The 23,066-nt window shown below is 38.1% G+C and overlaps 3 protein-coding genes, 1 long non-coding RNA gene and 3 pseudogenes across 4 annotated transcripts; 5 read left to right on the forward strand and 2 right to left on the reverse strand.

Annotated features, from left to right (window-relative positions):
• The first annotated feature begins 257 nt into the window (after positions 1-257).
• Positions 258-1,765, forward strand: LOC126797667 (uncharacterized). The gene is made up of 4 exons (XR_007672451.1): positions 258-360; positions 530-857; positions 1,204-1,280; positions 1,455-1,765. It is a non-coding gene; the product is annotated as an uncharacterized LOC126797667 (long non-coding RNA).
• Positions 1,766-1,882: 117 nt separating this feature from the next.
• LOC126800816 (uncharacterized) lies at positions 1,883-2,791 on the forward strand (annotated as a pseudogene).
• An 827-nt stretch (positions 2,792-3,618) lies between these two features.
• LOC126800817 (F-box/kelch-repeat protein At3g06240-like) lies at positions 3,619-4,896 on the reverse strand. Its single transcript, XM_050528229.1, has one exon. The coding sequence runs from the start codon at positions 4,894-4,896 to the stop codon at positions 3,619-3,621; it is 1,278 nt and encodes a 425-aa protein (XP_050384186.1).
• Positions 4,897-6,259: 1,363 nt separating this feature from the next.
• LOC126797662 (uncharacterized) lies at positions 6,260-6,607 on the reverse strand (annotated as a pseudogene).
• A 3,585-nt stretch (positions 6,608-10,192) lies between these two features.
• Positions 10,193-11,437, forward strand: LOC126800820 (F-box protein CPR1-like). Its single transcript, XM_050528230.1, has one exon. It carries the CDS (start codon positions 10,193-10,195, stop codon positions 11,435-11,437), a length of 1,245 nt encoding a protein of 414 aa, XP_050384187.1.
• Positions 11,438-13,338: 1,901 nt separating this feature from the next.
• On the forward strand, positions 13,339-14,583 carry LOC126800821 (putative F-box protein At3g16210). The gene has a single exon (XM_050528231.1). It carries the CDS (start codon positions 13,339-13,341, stop codon positions 14,581-14,583), a length of 1,245 nt encoding a protein of 414 aa, XP_050384188.1.
• A 969-nt stretch (positions 14,584-15,552) lies between these two features.
• On the forward strand, positions 15,553-16,803 carry LOC126800824 (F-box/kelch-repeat protein At3g06240-like; annotated as a pseudogene).
• The last annotated feature ends 6,263 nt before the right edge of the window (positions 16,804-23,066 follow it).

Raw genomic sequence — 23,066 nt, forward strand, 5'->3', positions numbered from 1 at the left:
TTCATGACATTAGCATAGCTGTAATTTTGTTTTAGAATTTGGAACCTTTCTTCCATATCAAATCACGTGGTTAACTTGTGCTGTCAAGCAGCCATGCAGTCTTTCAACACCATCTGGGTGTAGACTCTGACGGTGAACCTATCTTCTTGCAAACCGCAAGTTACATACAAGCTTAGCTCACCCACCTCCTCTTTATCCGTAGTTGAACTCCCTGTTCCAAATAGGAAGATGGCTGAAATCAAAGCCGAGTCAGCTCACCGCCAACATCTCATCGTGTCGGAACCTGATATCACCGACCAGAAGCCATCAAAGCCGAAACGTTTATCTTCCCTTGACATCTTCCGAGGCCTCACAGTCGCTGTACTAAATTTGTTTCCTTTCTTCTTTCTATGATTATCATGATTTTCACTAACTAAAGTGAATAGAACAACTCGCTTTTTGAAGGAATACACTGTTGTAGTTCTGTGTTTGGTTTTACAGCTTAGTTCTGAACTTCTGATTAATCTGATATGTGGAATTGTATTTGTAGTTGATGATTTTGGTCGATGATGCCGGTGGAGAGTGGCCTATGATTGGGCATGCGCCATGGAATGGTTGCAATCTCGCTGACTTTGTGAAGCCGTTTTTCCTCTTCATTGTGGGAATGTCTATTGCACTTTCTCTCAAGATTTGATTTTTTTATCCATCATTTGGTGTCCCCAGAATATTTCAAGACTGTCAATAGTCACTGCACTACGTTGCATTCCGTGGTTGCTTGATAGAGTTTTTCTTATAGAGAATACCACACCAACTTTTGGCTGTCAAGAAGGTGATTCTTAGAACTCTCAAGCTCCTTTTCTGGGGTCTCCTATTACAAGGTCAGTGTCTTTTCTCCATGTTTTTTTTTTAACTTGTGAGGTTTTACTTCTTAGGTCTCCTTATCAGCTGCCTTGATGTAGGAAAGACATATACTTTGTTCCTATTTAATCCCAGAAAGGGGTGAGGAGTTGAATCTTACATTACAAATTGAAAAAGTCATTTCATAGTACTTGTTCTTCTATGATGGCTGTACTCTGCATACATTTGATTAGATTGGAAACTAATTTTCTTCAATTAGGCCTAGAGGTCACTTGCAAGTTGAAGGCAAATTTAATACATTTTTTTCTTCATCATAGTGTTTAAAGACTGGCAGTTATTTTAATATGCCTTCAAAATTTTCTGAAGGAGGTTTCTCACATGCTCCTGACAAGCTAACATATGGTGTTGACATGAAAGAGATAAGGTGGTGTGGGATTATCCAGGTATGGTTGGTAATTGATATGCATATGCATGCTGTTAGTATTTGATCACATAGTTCAATCTAAAGAGGCATGTCGCAGGGTGTACTAATCCTAGTCGCCCTCTGTAGAGAATTGCTCTTGCATATCTGGTAGTCGCAGGGTGTACGTTATGAATTGCAAGTTTCTTGCATGCAGGGAAAGCAGAAGAAAAAGATATGGTGAAGGATCCAAGCTGAGTACAGGGTTTGAGAGACAAACCAGGGGATCGGACATATTCCATCCCGTCCTTTTTTTACTTCCATTGAGACCAAGAAAGAGTTCAATTTTACATCCCTGTTAAAAAAAAATTAATACATGACAAATTTTATTAATTTCGCGCCTGAGAAGGTGAGGAGTAAATCAAAAAAAAAAAAGGGTGAGGAGTAAATCCATGAAATAATTGGAGGAAAATCATTCGATCTTTTTATTAAAATTATACCATGTAACGGTGCCATAACAATCTACAAGTGTTCTTAGTGCCAAACGTGAATCGATCTCTCATCCATCTTCATGGTACCATCTTATGATGCAATTTCTTATTAGTGTCCTGTGCTCTTGCTTTATGATTATTTATACTATAGCTAATGAACCAAATTAAGACAAAGGGACACAGAAAATATGACACTGCGACTAGGGAGATTGTTTGTTCGTTCCTTAATCTCCGCAGTGCAAATGAAGGTGATGAAGATGGCATTTATTCTGATGTCAAGGACCTCAAATTTCCTCCATCGATGAGTTTAAATACTAGGGGGCAATATATTCAGATACCCGCTACTGATCAACCTAATTATCATAATTGTGCATATATTATTGGTCAATGTTGTGGGATGTTTTGTTTTGACTCTTTATGCTGCAAAAGACCTTGTTTTGTACAATCCAGCAATCAAAGAATTCAGGCTTCTTCCCGACTCATGCCTTGATGATAAGAATATAGGTTCTGTGGGATTTGGTTATGATCCCTTGTCCGAAGATTACGTAGTCGTTAGCGTTGTAATTTGTGGTGAGCAATATTACAATGATCATCGTCTCGTTATTGGTCCTATGAGAGCAGAAATTTACACAAAAAGTACTGATCGTTGGAAAGAGATCAAGATTCACAATCTGGAAACTGAAACTACGTTCTTTTGGCCAAAACATTTCCGACTGTACTTCAAGGGTAATTGTTACTGGTTGGCACAGGAACAACGGAAGGAATTATTCACTCCGTACGACAGGAGTACTACATTTGGGAAGCAATTGTTTGTTTCGACACGACCGACAGGATTTTCCATAGTATATTCACTATATTGGTACCGGATTGCTTGTATGAATTTCCAGAGCATGATTTGGACCTTACAGTGTGGAACGATTCCATTGCTCTTTTTGGATATTATCGTGGTGGAGATCAACCCTTTGAGGTTTGGGTGATGGCTAATTCTGATGGTCCTGACCCTTCGTGGATTAAACAGTTATCGGTTGAGATTGCGGAAACTCCTATACCATTGATACTTTGAGAAAGCAAGAAGATAGTGTTGGTTTTCACACACACACAAATAGCTTTGTACGACTTAGTTACTGAGAAGTATCAGTATGTACCATTTCACCCGCACCATATTCTTCAGGCTATTCCTTATGTAGATAGCATAGTTCCAGTTACCAAATGAAGTTAGTTTAGTGAAAACATGTCAAGTTGTAAGTGGGGGAATGCTGCGAAGATTCGAATTACAACTTGTGAACACATGAGATATTGTTTGAGCTTTGAGGCTCCCACACTAGCTAGCCTTGGAGTGATAGCTCATTCACCTGTATTTTTTCAGAGTTATAATCAATACATAGTCATTTATATGGCACTTTGGTTGACATATCATCTTTGCAATTGGTATATTATAATAGGAAAATTGGTTAACGGTCCCTAAGCTTTTGTAACACGGTCAGTCAGATCATTGACATTTAAAAATGATCAAAATAATCTCACAAGTCATGTTTTGCTATCAACTAGATCAATCCATCTAATTTCTTTTATTGTTCTGTTAATTTCATGACGTGGATCATGCGTGTGCCCATATAGAAAGATGAAACAAAATAATGAGGAATTTTTCTTTTATAAATTATATATCTCAACTTTCATCAATTAATTTTTAATTAGACATATTTTTCAATTATAATTTTTTTTATCAATTTAGCACATATACTTTTGTTTCCAATGTCGCGAAGGTAAACTTTACAGTGAGATATACATACAATTACCTCAAATTGAAAATCCAAAATTAGCCACCTTAGATCACGTGGACAAGAGATATGAACACACATTTGATTACTATCAGTAAAAAAAAATCCGTCGCTAGATTGTATTTTCTATTCTGCAACCGCAGGCTAGCGACCCTTCGACAGAAATGATGCTATTTACAAAGTTTACAGCTTGCATATTGCGTGCGCCTTGCACATCTTGAATGGGAAAATGATGCAGCTTTTTGGTACCTAGGTTGTAGGAAACTAGACGACTGCCATGATTAACCATTATCAGCTCCTCACTATTCCAAAATACCAACGGAAATTGGATGTCTTCCACCGGTCCGAACGTTAAGTATTTTGTCCATGAACCTTTAACACCTGCAGACTCATCCATCATCCAAATATCAAAAGATTTAGGAACTTCATCAGCCGCTTCATAGGTCAAAAGAACAATAGATTCTTTCAACACAGCAAGGCTCCTGTACCGTCTGTCGTCGTTATAGAAATCAAAACAATCTGGCACAGGTATCCGATGAAACAGCTCATCAGTCATATCAAACGTAAGGATGAGTTCCTTATCCATTGGAGCAAATGCCCACCAATAACAAGTTCCCTTGAAGTGCAAGTTAAAAGAAGGAGCCCAATAGACGTAACATCCTATATCAACATTATCGAGCTCTCTCCAAGCATTAGCCCCCATGGTGTATACCTCTGCTCTTGTTGGGTGTTGATTACAAAAACCCGAAGTTGTTTCAACAACTCGAACAATCTTATATTCTTTAGCTTTGGAGTCGAGGCCAAATCCCATAGCAGTTGTATTTGACCATGGTGCAGTATATTCATCCTCATCTTCAGCTGTAGGAGGGAGATCATAAAGGACACAAGATTCGGGAAGAACTTTAACTTCTCTAATTGAAGGATTGCACAAGACAACATCAACATTATTGTTTAGACAGATGATTCCATTACAATGCCCTACAATTTGTAGACATGAGGGACTTATACCCGAAGGAAATGGAAGTTCAAGGTCCTCAACAACATATGTAAGATTATCCTCATCACCGTCATCATCGTTGCAAATATGAAGTAATGACAGGAGAAGATCCATGCTGTTATAGTTGCCTTCGAAAGTTTTCATTAAAGCAGCAATCTCTTTCTCATCCGTAATGCTTCTATCCTTGAGGAGAGTATGCTTGACAACGATGCAAGTGGCCGGAGCGAATTTATTGTGCATGGAATTGGAAAGGTTCTTGCCCATGAAGCTAGGATCATTGATGATGGTGCACCATAACTTACTGACGCTTCTGAATCGTACCAAAGACTTGGGTGGCAGTCTTGATAGGATTCGCACCACCATTTCTTCTAATATCTCACTAAACATCGTCATTTTTCCTCTACTTATCCGATCCCCCTCTCTTGCCCTGAATTACCTGTACATATGCACATCATATATACATCTTACGTATACGGTTCCCAAAAGGTTTCTATGTCATCTGGTGCCTGAAAATTTCAGATTCGACATGGTTGAAAGCAAACTGCTGAATTGATCCACTTAATGATGTTGCCTTTTATAACAATTTCGGCATGTCGATGTCGGAATAAGGTATTGTATATCTATATGCATATTGGATCCTGCTCTTCAGTCGTTCTCGTGCAGTAAGGCACTGAGTGAAATATATCCCCACCTCTCATCGTATCCAATTTATACCTTGTTTAGAAAGTCATCAAGAAAAAAGGCCATGTAGAGTTAAGAAACTAAACAAGGCAAACCGAGAGACTTCATTGGATAATAAGGTTTCGGAAATGTGGTCACCGGTTCATATAATAGCTTGGTGACTGATCCAAGTTAAGGTTAAGAGGGAAAACAGGTGTGACGGTTGACTTTTGAATTTAATTACTGGTTCCGAATTCATGCATCTCCTGGTTGACCTTTTTCAACTCTCGTCCTTCAACACTGAAATTACTCAAATTTGCATAAGCAATTGCTTAACAGCCGATTCACTCCTTGCTTATATATACTTCATACAGATTTTCTCAAATAAGGAGGTCCGCACTAATCGTTTTGGTGCGGATTTCCATTTTTGAACCACTTTTCAGTCGAATTGCCTCATCTCCACTGTCTAGTATCTTAAATAATATTGTGTAGATCATCTCTGCAAATTTTCAGCCAATTTAGTGATCGTTAAGGTCATCAAAATCAAAAAACAAGTGGACGGACTGAATTCTGTCAAACATGAATCGTTCATGTTTTTAACATAAAAACTCAATTTTAAAGGCCTTAACGATCACCAAATTGGCTGAAATTTTTCAGAAATGATCTAAATAATATTATCTAGATACTAGATGGTAGAGATGAGGAAATTTGATCGAAAAGTAGTGTAAAAATGGAAATCCGCACCAAAATAGTAGTGCGGACCTCCGCAGCCAAGAAGGGCTGCTACTTCATATATATACCATCATATAAAACATGTCAAACCATCCCTATGATGAATCACATGTATGAGTTGTATCTACATGATTCATAAGAAGCATGCCCATGAGATATAGTAATTACAATGGGAATCAAATCAACCTTCAACCTGATATGGAAGAAATGTCCATTGATCAATAGTAGATTTTTTTGTGTACATGACCACAGCACCACATAACTAATGGTCTGATACACTAGGAATGTATTGCAACGGCAAACTCTAGCAATTTCCCTTGTTCTCAAATAAAACTCTATCCCCTTCTTCTCATGCACTTCTAGATCAAAGGAGCTTAACACCCGCTTCCACCACATTATCTATGACAGCCTTAACCTTACCATGATACTTCTGTTCTCTCTTCAAGTGGACTGAGACAGCAGGAATATTGTTCTTGAGAAGCAGGCGCTCACCTAATATATTCCCTATCTTTTGCAGCAGCAGCAACATCACGATGCGTCTCAAAGCTTTCTCTCAAGGCCTTCCTGAGAGCTTGCGGATGAGGCTACAGTGGCAGTTTGGTGAGTGGATGACCTGTGCAGTTACATATTTATTTGTGAAGTGCATTTTCAGAACATACGGCTTTAGAAACTTCGTAATAGTAGGTGGCCTGACTGGAGGAGGAACTACCATTTCTGTTTTGCAAACAAGTTCAAACATATAAGTATCAATGAATTTCTCAAGATTGAATTTAGATAAATACTAGTGTTCGTCCTACACTTCTCAACAGGCTTGAGAAAATGGAGGTGCATAAAGAAACACATCATAACCAACTAAAAAGAAATTTTATAATTTGAAAACAGAAACAGCAATTCAGTAGCACCATCAAATAGAACGCCCATGCTAGACAGGCAAGCCAAAACATGTACAAATCCACAATAGAAAGTAACTAAATGAGACAGCAATCACAACGCAATTACTATTCACAGACATAAATAATACCACTAACAACGTATTAATTACTTGAGAAGTGAGAACTTGATACACATTACTATGTTCATTAAAATTCACTAAAAAGACTTCTATCTGAAAGTTATTGGTCTGTTGAGAGATATTATAAAGGTCTCAGCCTATGCACAGTTCCACAGTCAGGTGTGTTCTTCAATCAACAATAATTCTCTGAACTATCTTGTGCTCTTAGTTTTCAAATTTTATGGCAATTCTGTTGATAAAAATAATACAGGGTCGGTTGCCATATGATTAAATGATTTAAATCTGATACACACTGGCGCAACTAATTGTTTCAAAGGATAGTCACCATGAGAGTTTATAACTGAAACAGATAAAATTGATTGCTCCATTGTTGGCTCTTTGGTTTTAAATCATAACATCTCTCAAAACACTCTGCGCAACTCTTGTTCTTAATCTCCGAATAGAATCCTACTATCGTAATCCTTATTAAACCCAATGACATGAAGGAAAGAACAGCTATAACTCCACAAAAGTTGCAATTTTTCTAATTGAAATGATCTTGTTTCATGTAAAGCCAGATCTAAGTTGATGCAGTTTGATTCTTGATTCTTTCATCCGGATAATGGGAAACTAGAAACACCCTAGAATATGGAAATAAGAGAATTTCAATATGTGCCAGTTTGGCGCAACTTTTGGCACATCATTTTGGTCCAAAAGCGCTTTGGGTGCTTGTTTGGGGTGATTGGTGAACTCCATATTTTAATTTTTTAGCAAAAGCGCTACTGCTAAAATCTGAAAATCAAAAGCACGTTGGGAATAGCTTTTGTTTCTGCTTCTGCGGGGCATTAAATGATATTTTTTAACACTACCAAAATGATCATTGATGCTCTTTTGAATTTACATCAAATGTTCTAAAGAAACAGATTCTATGCACCTTTTATATTTCCGGTGTTTGGACACCGCCCAGTATAAATATAACATGTGTTTTCCACTATCAAACTATTTCATATTTTTCCTCTTTTACCCTTGTTTCCCACGTCCTCTCTCTCTCTCTCTCTCTCTCTCTCTCGCGGTTGTCTTTCCTTTTCGTATCTCTTACAGATCGAAGCCTTCAACCACCTGAACCCCACATTCTCTCCTCTTCTCTCACTCTCTGAAACCCACCCACTATCTGATTCCAACTGGGATTGATTTGCTTCTCATCCAACAACCACACCAATACTACTGCCTCCTCTGCTGCACCTCATCCCTCTTCTCCCTCCAGTCACCACCACCATGCCTTCAATCTCTTAGATAACAGAGCTGCACCACCCCCGGCCACAGCAAACAAAAGAAAATGCAGACCCAACGTCACCCCAGGTCCATATATACCCTTAGTCGAGCTGCCTCCACCACGACCCTTGTCACGCCCTCGACAATCTCGTCGGAATCAAGAAACACTTCTGGCGAAAGCACATCAACCACCCATGGAAGAGAGATAAAATGATAAATAAAATAGGATAAAAATATAAAACTGACACAAAATATTAATTTGTCATAAAATCACAATTCACGTGTCAAGCACGAAATTAATATTACGCTGGTGGCTACACACCAATGGAGCACCAAATAGACTCCCATGTTCTAATTTCCTTTCTAGAGTTTCAGTGACTTTCCTTTTCCCTCATTTTAATTTTATTATTTATCGTGAAAATTTTAAGAATACCCGAAAAATGGCTAAGTCTAAATTAAGGGTAATTTAGTTTTGTTAATTTCAAAATAGTACACGACATATAGATTTCGACCCAATACTTGTACCTACCGTTAACCCCTCCATTTGTTTAATAATTTTTCGTTTATTTTCCAAGTGTAATTTTGTGTCCACCATCCTTTTTGCTTCTCTCGCGTCCGCTTTTGCAACTCCATCCACTGCAACTAAACCTTCAACTGTCACATCACCATCCAAGCCCTTGACCTCCCAAACAACGTCGCCCCACCTGACACCTCCATGTGCCCCGCTCCCTTCATTGACACATCCGCCTTCTAACAACCCGTCCCAACACCCTCCCGACTTCATTGTCATCGACATCTTCCACAATTGGGCTTCTGACGTCATCGACTTCCTCTCAATCTCAAGAATTATCTTCAATAAGAATGGGTTCTTCTGCCACTAGATTATGCAGAATGTCAATCAATTTGGGCCATATGAGAAAGTGGGTTCCAATTTGAAGCTATCCTTATTCCAAGTATTCCTGATCGAGTCGAACTGATGAGGTCCCAACTCCCCATTTTCACTAGAAAAAATAATAAATTGGAAGACAAGAGCTTCAAGGTTACGGTGAACAGCGTCTATGAGTTGGAGTCGAGGTATATTGATTATTTCAAAAATGATTTTGGGAGCGGGATTGATCTATTTTCTCTATGCAATAGAGCGAATCTTTTAAGTCTGAGTGGTGCTTGAATTGGTTGGATTAGATTATTCAAAGAAACCCAACTCCGTTGGGCTTGGGAGGGATTTTGAGACTGATAAATGGTCTCCACCATGTTTGGGAGGGATTTTGATATACTTGTGATGTACACATGCAAAGAATTGGCCGAAGAAGGAGAAATACACTATTACCCTTGCAAAATAGAGAAAAAACTTTGCAACAAACAGAGGGTAGACGACATGTATAAATATTGGCCGAAGAAGGGGAAATGCACTATTACCCTTGCAAAATAGAGAAAAAACTTTGCAACAAACAGAGGGTAGACAACATGTATAAATATTGGGTAGAGTTATAGACGTTGTGTACCATTTTGAAGTTAGCAAAACTAAATTACTCTTAATTTAGAATGGGGTATTTGTGAGGTATGGTTCTTAAAATTTTCACTTGTTTATATATCAGGCACCGTACAGGGTTAATCAGGCAGGTTCTTTCCTTTCCCTTTATAACCAACAAAGTTCCTGTAATTCCTAGCCCTTGTTTTTCGGTGAAAATTCCAGAAAAAAATAATAATCAAATTATATGAAAGAAAACAAGAAACAGATCTCAGATAGACGATAACATTCTCTCTGATATCATCTCTCTCAATACTCTTCCGTGCATTTCACTTCGACCACTTCAGGTTAATTTGTTCTTCCCTCAGCTCTCTCCATTTCTCCCTCTTTCGTTTATAATCTCTAATATATTTTCCCTCGTACGTAGCTGCTGAGATTGATACTATATTACACTTTTGCTTGATTTTACGGTGATTTTTTTTTTGTTTTTGTTTGACCAAGCAATAAATTAGGTTAACCGGTTAGTTCTTGATTCTAATCAGCTTGTGTAATTTATCAAACCAGAAATGACAGAATTTTGCAAATATCCTGAAGAGATGGCCTTGCAAATCTTATCAAGGATGCCACCTAAAACTTTGATGCGATTCGTGTGTGTCCGTAAGTCATGGTGCACATTGATCAACAGTCCCAGCTTCGTAGACAAACAACTTTCTAATTCCTTGCACAACAAGCAGTCCACATGCATCTTTTGCAAGCGTTACGTCTTCAGAGATATCGCCAATAAAGATGTCGAATCTATAATTTCATTGATTACTTTTTCCTATGATGAAGTTGGCGATAATGACCATGAGCATATCTCTTATTCTATCCAAGACATCGATCTCCCGCTTTCTATGAGTGGAGTACCGAAGACCTATAGAAATGAGCCTGAGCTTCTCGGGGCTGTATATATTGTTGGGCATTGTGATGGAATCATCTGTTTAGTCCATAAAGAGATTGTCTTATGGAATCCAGCAATTAGGCAATACAAGGTTCTTCCCAAACCGCTCCTTGACGAGGGGGTCATTAATTCTCTAGGATTTGGCTCTGATGCCAAATCTAAAGATTACAAAGTTTTTAGCTTTCCAACTTTTGGTGGGGATCGATCGCAAGATGGGGAACGTGAATATAGTTTTCCTCCACAGGTTCAACAATACAGCCTGAGTACGGACTCGTGGACAGAGATCGATGCCAGTCGTTTAGAGACTGAAACTACCGATGTGTATCCTCAATTTTTTCAGATGTACTTCAACGGAATTTGGTATTGGATCGGATGTGAGCAACAAAAAGAATTTATGTGTGTTTATGATACCATGGATGAGGAATGGGTGAGGCAGGTGATCATTGTGTTTGATACGAATCATCAAATGTTTGAAGACATGCTATTTCCAAATAGTTTGTATGGCCCGATGGTTCCGTGTTTAGAAATGCGGATTATTGTGTGGAATGAATCAGTTGCGCTTTTTGGTCAGTACTTTTATAGTGACGCTGATGATTTATTTGGATTGTGGGTGATGGATGATATTGTCAAGGGTTCTTGGACAAAACAATTCACCCTACAGGCCATAGTTGGGGCTCGGATGGTTTTGGAACTTTGGAAGAGCGATGAGATTCTTATGGTGGCCAATGACAACCGTATATTCTCCTACAATATTAGAACTGAAGAGATTATATATCTTCCCATTAAAAGTACGTATCCAACTTTTTCCGCAACTATTCTATGCATAAACAGTATAGTTCCAGTTATTCATGGCAGGCAACAAGAGGTATAGAACTGTACGTAGCAATTAATGTATGTACGTACATATTTCACAACTCTTGTGTCCAGGAGCTTGATAAGTTGATAGTAATAAGAATAAACAGGATTATTGAGTTGAGAATATTGTGATTAATTTATTATCCTTATAATATTACAAAGCAAGAATGGTACTTGCATGTGCGGCGAGCTTAATTTCCATCTCAAGTTTCTACATTTCGTTCTCTCTTTTTTCAGTTGGTTTTTTTTTTCAGATTTTCTAAGAGGCTTAGTTGATCAGATTGGTGTACGTTTAGGGTAATAAATTGCGAAACAAAATGGTGTCAATACAGAATTTGTTTGTTGATTGAGAGGGATAGATTTTACTAAAAGTTTCATTATGTACCCAGCTGTTGGAGATGAGAGATCTCACATCTAAGAAGTGACAAATAAAATAGAAATTATAAGTGAGTGGATAATAACCAATTGAATCGAGGCATTTTGTGATTAAAACCCAATACCTGTGAGGTGGCTAAGTTGGGACAGTATCGGTACAGTTGATCCATGAGCCACGCTTTGTCACTGTTTAACATGGTATCAGAGCGGGTCCCTCTCCAGTCGCGCCTCCAATCTGTCGTGGGCCCGAGTTGGGTGCCACTTTGTCATTGGCCCAAGATGGGTGTCATTATCATGTAATCGGAAAGTTTCTAATTGGATGATCATTAAGTGTCGTTGGTTACTGGACCTTAATTTATTTCCTTCAAGTATGTGAGATGTTAATTTGTCACGTGCAGACCTAAAAATTAGGTTGCACGTGAGGGGGCGTGTTGGAGATGAGAGATCTCACATCTAAAAAGTGACAAATAAAATAGAGATTATAAGTGGGTGGATAATACCCAATTGAATCGAGGCATTTTGTGATTAAAATGCAACACATGTGAGGTGGCTAAGTTGAGACAGTACTGATACAGTTAGTCTACGAACCAAGTTTTGTCACTGTTTAACACGAGCAACGTTGGCTAGAAGGCACAATACCACATCGATCAATATTGATCTTCTACAAGGTAAGTTATATTAAAAGACGAAGCGTCCAAGCACAGTACCAATGCCCTCATTGATAATAAGCTCGGAGAGAGCGTCAAGCATTAGAAAGCAAACCGTAACGCCTAATTTTCGGACAAGTGTAAACCAGCTCCTTAGAGACCTCAATTGCTATATCTCTAGTGAACTATTTGTTTAACCAGTTGACCAGTATTGTTATTAGACAACAGACAACTTGACTCACCGGAATTTTTAAAGCGAGGTCAGAGGTACTTCAAAAACAAAACTCCAAGTTTAAATGGCATAGTGAATATTTTCGCACCAATTCCCATTACAGATTGGTAGTATATACTCGCATGAGTCGCATCAGTATTTAACTTTTTATTAGATCAGTCCAACGTACACTGAACAGCTCAACACTCAAGTTTAAGCCTGATACAATCCGGCAACCATGCGAAGCTGCCGGAGCAGATAATGTGGTCAGTTGAAGTTTGTTTAGTCCATATATTACGGTTCCAGCTAGGCCGGACTCCAGGTGCTCTAACGTCGTACGTTCTTGACTGTGTCATACTCTTATAATAGCTCCCAAGAAATGTCTTCATGGAGCTATTCTGTAGCTAGCAAGCATGCTCTCTAGGCCCCAGAGAAAACAATAATGAAAAAGAATAAAAAAATGTGTAGAGTTCTACTCTTCAACCTATTTGTCCTAACTGAATTACTTAAATCACAAAAACATTATAGAGCAGGTAATCATTTTCGATCCTCATTTCAATCTAACCATCCTCTACTTTTGTATGAATTAATCCTTTTAATTTCACCGTGCTATCGTCTTTGTTTGTGCATGTGACGGCTGTATGCGTAGGAACAGAAAAGAAGCACAAGACAAAGAAGGAAAAGATGCAAGCAAAAGTAAGAGAGCTTAGCAAACTGTCAGAAGAGATGGTGGTGCCAATTCTATCCAGGTTATCTCCCAAATCTCTGATGCGATTCAAGTGCGTACACAAGTCGTGGTATAATCTGATCGACAACCCTAGCTTCGTAGACAAGCACATCATGACCTCCGAGAGCAACAAACACTCCACATCCATCCTTTGCAAGCGTTTTATCCTCAGGGATGTCAGTACTGAAGAGAAGGAAATTGTGTACTCATTGATTACATTTTACAATGATAATTTTGATGATGAGCATATCACTGTCGAGGACATTGACATTCCGACTTCTATGGGTTTAACGACGCGAGGCCAATTTATTGGGAATGAGCTTCAAGCAGTTTTCCTTATTGATAAAGGACATTGTCAAGGGATTATATGTCTCTCTGATGCTTGGAATACTATTTTATGGAATCCAGCGATCAAAGAATTCAAGGTTCTTCCCCAGTCATGCATTCCGGATGCGAACATGAATTATGTTGGATTTGGATATGACCCCAAATCTAAAGATTACAAAGTTGTTAGTATTAGACAAGATGATCTAGCAAATGAAGATGCCCGTATCATTATTTATCCTCCTAGGGTAGAAATATATTCATTGAGAACAAATTCGTGGAGAGAAATCAGGACGGATAATCTAGAGAGAGAAGTTACAAACATTTGGCCGGAATCTTTTCAATTGTACTACAAGGGAGTTTGTTATTGGATGGGACGTGAACAACGAAAGGAATTTCTCTCCCTTTATGCTATAGTTGAATGTGAGGATGAATGGCTTCGTCATATGATCATTATTTTTGATACGAGTAATGAAGTATTTGATCACATATTACTTCCGTATAGCTTGTACGATCAGGAAGCGCAGTATTCCGACATGCACACTATTGTATGGAAGGAAACTATTGCTCTTTTTGGTTTGTATCGAATTGGTGGTCCAGATGCATATGGATTGTGGGTAATGGATAATTTGGGTAGCGTCAAGGTTTCTTGGACTAAACAGTTCACTGTAGAAGGTGTAGAAGGAATCAAGAAGGATTTGGAATTCTGGAAGAGTGATGAAATTCTTATGATCGGAACAGATGGGCGTATAGCCTCATACAACATTAGTACCAAGAAAGTCAATTATCTTTCTATTGATAGTGTCTATCCAGAGAACACGGAAACTGTTATTTGTTTAAACAGTATAGTTTCCATTAATAGAAAGCAACAAAATTAAGAGTACGTACTAGAATGCATGCATGCATCATGGATGCATGGATCGAACTAATTCTAGCTAGCTGTTGGATATTATACAAACCAGCTTCTTGTAATTAGTTTCCATTATTATTTCAAGTACTTATGTGAGTCTTGCGCGCTACCTTTTTAACAATTGAGTGATTGACTACCACTAGCAGTTTTACCACTTTTACGTGCAGTCCGTAATTAACTAATGATCAGTAAAATTATGTCAATTACAAAATAGACGAAAATTTTGATAAAACCATTCGAGCAAAATTACATATTATTAGATTCACATACTTTCCAAAGATTCCATCACCTTCTTGTGGTTTCAACTTGTTCTAGACGTACACTCGATATATGTACGTAGTGGTGTAGAACAATTGTAACTCTTTAGCCATCATAAAAGTTACATGAACTACGTACGTACAGTTAATTAATAAAAAGACTCAAAGAGATGGGTGGGTGCATCTTACTTTTATGAGTACTTTTTTTTAACACGTCCTAAGTACTCTATACACGTAGAGCTAGCTGTAAATACTTGATTAATACAATGACTAATTACTTATATTAGAAGATCCATATAGGATGAGTTTCTGAAGGTTTTCCATAAAAGGCGCTTAAGTTGGCGCACTTAACTTCCCTAATGCATGATGTAAAGATGTTCCAGCCTTCCAGGTATAGAAAATGACCTCATGGAGGTGTTTCATTCTTGTTCGATATCATCTACGTCATAGTTTCCGAATGCACCCCATTGAATTGCCATCAAAAGTCACCTCCCGATCGATGTGAGTTTGTCCTCCCAACAGTGCTCATTACATGCATGTTAATTGATGACTGCCTTTTAAGTTGTGAATAATTTTATTTGCTTATACATATAATAATTGTATTGCCTCTAGTAATGGGATTTAGCCTTTGGTCTACGATTGTAGATCGAACCCCAAAAAGAAAAGGATAGCTAGCAGAAATGGAAGAGTATTGCAAGATAACAGAGGAGATAGTGATGCAAATCCTATCAAGAACGCCTCCTAGATCTCTAATGCGATTCAAGTGTATTCACAAGTCATGGTGTTCTATGATCAATGATCCGCAATTTGCAGCCAAACATCTTCACTTTTACAACAATCCATCTTCCTCCACTTCCTTCATCGTCAAGCGTCCTGTCATCCTCAGAAGCGAAACGAGCAATGAGAACGTTGTACTTTCATATCTCCGTCTACAAACCTATAGTGATGGTGACGATGAAGACCTTAATTTCGTAGTTGAAGATCTCAATTTTCCACCTTTTAAGGGTCTAAAGACTAGGGGCCAATATATTGAACTCCCTGGACATGATGACTCTGTGTATATCATTAGTCACTGTGATGGCATCATTCTTCTGAGTCTGTATATCGGGGACCTTTTCTTGTACAATCCAGCAATCAAAGAACTGAAGACTATTCCGGAATCATGTTGTCATGATTGTTTCTGGAGCATGGTGGGATTTGGATATGATCTGCAATGCAAAGATTACATAATTCTAGAAATTGCTTGTTATGGTGAAACAAACTATGATGCTCCTCAGCGTCTCGTTGTTGATCCTCCTAAAGCTGCAGTCTACACACTAGGCATTGATTCATGGAGAGGAATCAATACCGATCACTTACAAACTGAAGATACCTACTTTTGGCCTACCGCGTTCGATCTGTACTCTAAGGGTATGTTCTATTGGTTTGGTTATGAGGAAAAGAAGGAGTTTTTGGATGACATGGAAAGAAGTGAGGAGACAAACAAGCAAGTGATGATTTTGTATGATACAACAGATGGGCTATTTCACGTTAAAATGCTTCCGGAGAGTTTCAATGAGCCTGCATGCGGCGTTAATGATATTCATGTTGCATTGCTGAATAAGTCCATTGTTCTTTATGGTTTTAGCGTTTTCGAATCAGTTCATTCCATTCAAATATGGATGACGGATGACATAAGAGGTGGTGAGGAATCTTGGACAAAGTATTTGTCCGTAGAGCCGGTAGATGCTGTTCGGAGGTCATTGGCCTTTTGGAAAATGGACGAGGTTCTTATGATCACCAAAGATGGCCGCGTAGTCCTCTATAACCTCCTTACCGGAAAGCTCAGATATTTTCCCATTCATGGCCTGCACCTAGGAGATGATATTCAGGGCGTTGTTTGTGTGGATAGTATAGTTTCAGTCAAGGGAAAAGAATAATCAAGGGATTAGAACATACAATTATGTTTCACGTACTATATTTATCTGTAAACATAATTTTATGTTTTTTCAATGAAAAAAGACAGCAAAATCTGTATGAGCAGAAATGTTGAACTAAGATTCTTATTCCAGAACAGAAGAGTTGATTCTACTGCTACACAGTCCCTATCCAGAGTGAAGCTTCACTCTGAAATTACAGAGTGAAGTTCCAATTTTGACACATTTTTTGGTCAAATATTTTCACCATAAGCGATTCAATATTTATATATGGTATTCAAGATCATCTCTAAAAAGTTTCATCCAATTTGACATTGGTTTGAGCTTTCAAAATTGAAATTTACACGAACGGTTCACGTTGAACAGTTTTACTTCATTCATTGATTTAATCTAATTTCAATACCTTAACGATGTCCGAATTAGATGAAATTTTGTATAGATGATATTGAATAGCATACCTCAATATTGAATCGCTTATGGTGAAAAAAATTGACCGAAAAGTGTGCCAAAATTGGAACTTCACTTTGTAATTCCAGAGTGAAGCTTCACTCTAGATATGGACTGCTACATGTAACTTTAACTTATTAATTGGCCTCCTTAAGAAAAAACTTGCGTCAAAACTACCGAATATGAACGCAAAACATACGTTAAGTCGTACATATCTGCAAATTCACCAATTGATTTCGGAACCTCAAAGTACATAGCGAACTCACCAACTTTTCCCTAAAAACAAAAAATTGGTAATTGGTCATGTGATACACATATTACTGGATGTATATGATCTCAACTTTAAAATCGTTTTTATCTACCAAATAATAGATCGAAAGCGGAAGCAGGTGGACGTTATGAATTGCGCGCAAGTTTCTTGCATGTAGGGAAAGTAGAAGAAAAAGATGTGGCGAAGGATCCAAGTTGAGTATTGGGTTTGCGAGACATACCAGGGGATCGGACAATTCCATCCCGTCCTTTTTTTCTTCCATTGAGACCAAGAAAGAGTTCAATTTTCCATTAACATGAGAAATTTCTTAAATTATTATGTGCCAAATATTTGTCTAAAGCCATGAAAATAATTGAAGGAAAATCATTCGATCTTTTTCTTAAAATAAGTGGTGGTGTTCTTAGTTGGCCTCCAAAACGTGAATCGATCTCTCACCCATCTTCATGGTACCATCTCTATAATGCAATATCTTATTAGTGTCCTGTGCTCTAGCTTTATGATTTATACTATATCTAATGAACCAAAAACAAAGAGGGTAATTGATTATAGACCCCAAAATCAACACCCTTTTAAATCTAAACTCACCCTTAAAACTCTTTTATTTATGATGAATAAGAAATAAAAAAGATTTATTTGCTATAAGAAATCAAACTTATTCTTGATGAAAATTACTTTTTTGCCACTGATACAAATACATTTAGTATGTTTCTAAATTGCTTAATTGTAGCTTCAATTTAATATCTCATCATTTTATATTAATCAATTCACCTTGAAATCCCTTCATTTATGAAATTCCTGGTCACCTTCAAATCTCTTACCCCAAGTACTACCTTAGAGTATGTATTTTTGTTATTCTATGTTTTCAGTGTGTGTGTGTTTCCTAAATCTGAAGAACCTATGTAACCGATAAAAAGTAAAATCCTTATTGTTCAGTGGAGCACGTGATTTTACGAAATATGTATGTTGTAATATCCCGAATTTTTGGGTTTGATTTGTATAGATTCTTGTAAGTCATTTAACTTTGAAATTGAATAAAATCGCATTTTATTTTCGTTTTTCTCGTCGATGTCAAACGAAACGAAACCGACTTCAGAAATTTAAATTGAAAAACGTTACGTTTTCTTTGACTCGAGAGTCGACTTTTATTCCGTCGCTCGTCTCCGAAAACTTCCTTCGCAACAGTTGTAGAGCTTGTTGATACGAGTTCGTGGACATGTCGGGCACCTTAATCGGACATCGTATGTAAAAGTTATGGTTGACGGAAGTTGGTTTCCGAATTTGGAAAATGTATAAAAAGGGGGTTTTTGGGAAACTCTAGTTTCCAAAAACGGAAACACACACACACACACACTCTCTCTCTCTCTCTCTCTCTCTCTCTCTCTCTCTCTCTCTCTCTCTCTCTCTCTCTCTCTCTCTCTCTCTCTCTCTCTCCCGACCCTCCCTCTCAAATTTCCTCCGTCAATTCCCCTCAGCTCCGACCACCATGGCTCTCACCGCCGGTCCCAAGACCACCGCAAGCTTGACCACTCCAACCGCCGGAAGCCTCACCGACGAACGCCGTTTTCTGCAAAAATCTCACTGCCGATTCAATCTTCACCGCCGGTAAATTGAGCCATAGATCCTTGCAAATCGTCATTTGGGCTGGGTTTAGCACGAAATTGGAACTCAAATCGGAGGTTTTAACGTCGGAGGTGAGCTTGGAATTACCGAAGCTTTCCGGCCATTTTCCGGCGATTTGAATTACCTTACCTTTGTGATCTCCTTCTCATGTTCTTCATCTTTCATGTTGGATGTATGTGGTTTTGTTGAGTTTTGAGTGGAGGTGGTAGAGTCATGCGTGTCGCCGTCTGTGGTGGCGTGTGGGAGGAGTTGAGGGCGGTAGGGGCTACGTTATCCAAATAGGACGGCGTAGGAAGTGGAGTTGCAGGTTTTGGAGGCTGCGTGTGAGGTCATGTGCGCCAGTTTGGGCGGTGCGTGAGCCCCACGCGCGGCTATTGTTGGTGGCGTGTGAGCGCCACGCGCGGTTGCCGGAGGGTGGCGCGTGAACCCCACCTGCCGGCATGTGCGGCAGCGCGTGAACATTATATTTTTTAAAAATAATTTCTGAGCAGTAAATTATAAAAGTAATTTGTGAGTAGTAACTTGTAAAAGTAATTTCTGAATAGTAAATTGGTGAACAGTACTTACATGAACAACAATTACGTAAAAACCATAATTTTGCTGAACAGTAAACATTGTACTGTTTCGACATCTGAGGTTTTACGTAACGTTTCTAACCAGTTTATTATACAATTAGGTGACCGACAAAACGAGTGAAGGAATTTCTTTCGGTGTCTTGGGAATTACGCTCAGGAAAATAAGGTGAGTAAATCTCATTATAACGAGTTTATCCTTTGCGGTGACTCATGTTTATGTTTTATTAAAGAGATCGAACTATGACATGTCTTTAATATAGTGGGTTGTGTATGTGTATAAAATGGTAAATATGATACATATATATGGTTGTTATATTATATACTGTCACATTCTTATTCCCAAATGAGTTATGTTGTGACAACTATATTTATTTTATTTGAGCAAGAGTCGCTTGATTATAGTACCAAACATATGTGTATTATTATTGTACGTGGTTTTAACATTGAGTCTTATTAAAAAAAATTTTTGTCTTCGGACGTGTTGGCAGTAATCAAAACCAGGCCTTGGCTGGGTGTCAGTTACGATTCAGTTAGAGCTCTAGTATGTCTGCCAGTGTACTGCATGAGAGGTAACATATGGGTTGCCTAGGTCTCATGAGTACCTATATTTTTTGTGATATTGGGTAACAGATAGGTTGCCCAGTATCTGACAACGTATTGCATGAGAGGTAACATATAAGTATCTAGGTATCATGAGTACCCGTATTTTAAATGTAATTTGGGTAAACAGATGGGTTTCCCAATGTCTCATGAGTACACATATTTTCAGATATTATTGGACATCCAGATGGGCCGCCCTGTGTCTTATGAGTACATTTATATTTAAATGTCATATGTATACGATGTATGGTATATTGTTGATTTACTCATACGAGCTGCAAAGCTTACCGGGTTTGTGTTTACAATCCCGGTGCACCTATTCGATGGTGTATGAGATAGTTCTACAGGTGCGGATTAGCAGACTTGGAGGGTTTTCTCTAAAGATTGTCGAAGTTCTTTATTCTATTGTGGTGAGGATTGAGAGGATTTTACATTTCTATTTGTTATAATACTTGAATTATAAACTGGTTTTGTAATAATCAAATCGATTGAGTCGTACCTTGAACTCAGTTTCGATACACTGTGACTATAAGATGAATTCAATATATTTGAGATTGTTTTGGAGTTTTTCATGGCTTCGATTTCGTGTTTTGTCACTCGAATTTTGGGGTTGTGACATATGTTTTTCTTTAAGTCTGCTAAATATGTGAGAGAATTCATATGGTTACTTGTATATTGATTGTGATTTGTAGGTTTCTTAATTATGTTGAGTAAGTGGGTTTCACAATTTGGTTTGGATTTGAATATGTAGAGTAATTCAAGTCGACTGAGTCATGATGTGGACTCAGTTTCGATACACTGTTATGATAAGATGATTTCAATATATTTCAGATTGTTTTAGAGTTTTCATGGCTTCGAATTCGAATTTTTATCTTTCGAAATTCGGGGTCGTGACATATACATGTTAAACAGATGCAAATCATGTTACCTACTAAGTAGATTTTAATGCTCTATAGAATATAACTTCTTACCTCATCCTTAGATGGACAACAAAACCACATAATACACAACAAATGAAAAATGTAAAATTCACTCAATCCTCACCACAAACAGCAGAAAGAAATCTTCGACCATCTTCAGCGACAGATATCTAATTATGTTAATCCACACCTGCAGAACTATCACCTACACCATCGAATAGGTGCACCGGGGTTGTAAACACAAACCCGGTAAGATTTGCAGCTCGTATGAGTAAACTAACAGTATAACACAGTTCATATTTGTTGTTTACATAGTACTATTCATTGTAACTGTTCATGAACACTGTTCAAAATACTGTTTATGCGGCGTCACTGTTCACCACCACAACCTAAATGACATTCCTAACAACTTCATAGTTCACAACAAAGTCTAAATTAAAAGCTTAAAACCTCCAAATCCAGAATTTCTGAAAAATTTCAAATTCGTCGAGATGTACTCGTCGCTAGAGTGTTGTGTAGGTAAGAATAAATTGAAGAGTGGTTTAGTTTATGTTTTTCTCATGGTGGTTCTTCCCAGGTTGCTCGCGTGCACAAAGCGTCAACCGTCGTGGAAAACGCCGACTATCCCAACGAAAGGTGTTGGGTCCTTATTTGAGTGGTGCCTCATGTACTACCATGTTCTTGTTGAGGTAATGCTCTATTTAACTGTAACAGTATTAAGATTGAAAGTTTATACATGACTCTGATACTGCATGAATGTTAAACATTGACATACTCAATATTTGAGCTTCATATAATCCCCTCAAACTTCATATATGATTGTTAATTTCATGTAATTGTATCATTGAATTGGTAACTGTTATGGGAGTCAAATATAGGGGATCAAGCTTCTCGTAGCCTTATATTCCGATGTGTCAGCTCAGTAGGAACTGCACACAACACAAGTCAAAGTCAAAGGCCCAGCGGGGCGCCGGCTTTTGACATTTCGAAGCTTAAGTTAGTACCATGTACGAAATAAGTTCAAGAGTTAAGGACTTAGGAATACATTACCCCTTTTTAGGTGTTTAGGTAGCCTATTTATAGGTGCGTTGGGAAATATGCATAGTTCTTCCTTTGATGTGGGAATGTGTGCCAGTACATATCGTCCATCATTTAGGCAAGTCACCATGGGTGGCGTTAATGGCGGTACCTGAGCAAGCAGAGAGGCTACTGGATCGGCTTGCCTGCCTATTGGGTCTCTAGGTCTCCGGCCACTGGTCCGGCGGCCGGAGTAGGAGGAGATTAAGCCGGAGATCACCTAATTCAAGGGGTGGTGTTAACAATAACTGTTTAGAATTTAGTTTATTGTAATCGAAGGACTAAATGATAATATCTAATCTTTTCTTAATTTGTCTTGTAAAGCTTTCATCATTTAATTGACTTGTTGGAAATTCAGTTGGGAAATGAACTTATGATTTTGTTTATTTTGGGGATATGATTATAGATATGCATCACTGATGGCCATAGAGAGTATATCAAAACTAGATGATGAGCAGTTCCGTCATTCACTGAAGCAAGGACGCCGACTCACAATGTACGTCAATGAAACCCAATTTTTATACCTCCTCGATGTATAACTTCCGGTGACAATCTTGCTCCGCCACTAAAATTTCCAGATTTGATTTCGGTAGGTAATCCTCACCTCCCTTCCATGTCTTCACTACTTCTATGTTGTATTAGATTGATTCCTAACTCGGCTCTTTGATTTTAGGTGAATTATAGTAAATGATTGAGGTATATTTGGATTTTGAGCTTTTGGATGTTTACAATTATTTAGCTATTAGTTTTAAATTAGTTTGGATTTGG

The sequence above is a fragment of the Argentina anserina genome, chromosome 6, assembly GCF_933775445.1.
Source record: "Argentina anserina chromosome 6, drPotAnse1.1, whole genome shotgun sequence".
Taxonomy (NCBI): Eukaryota; Viridiplantae; Streptophyta; class Magnoliopsida; order Rosales; family Rosaceae; genus Argentina; species Argentina anserina.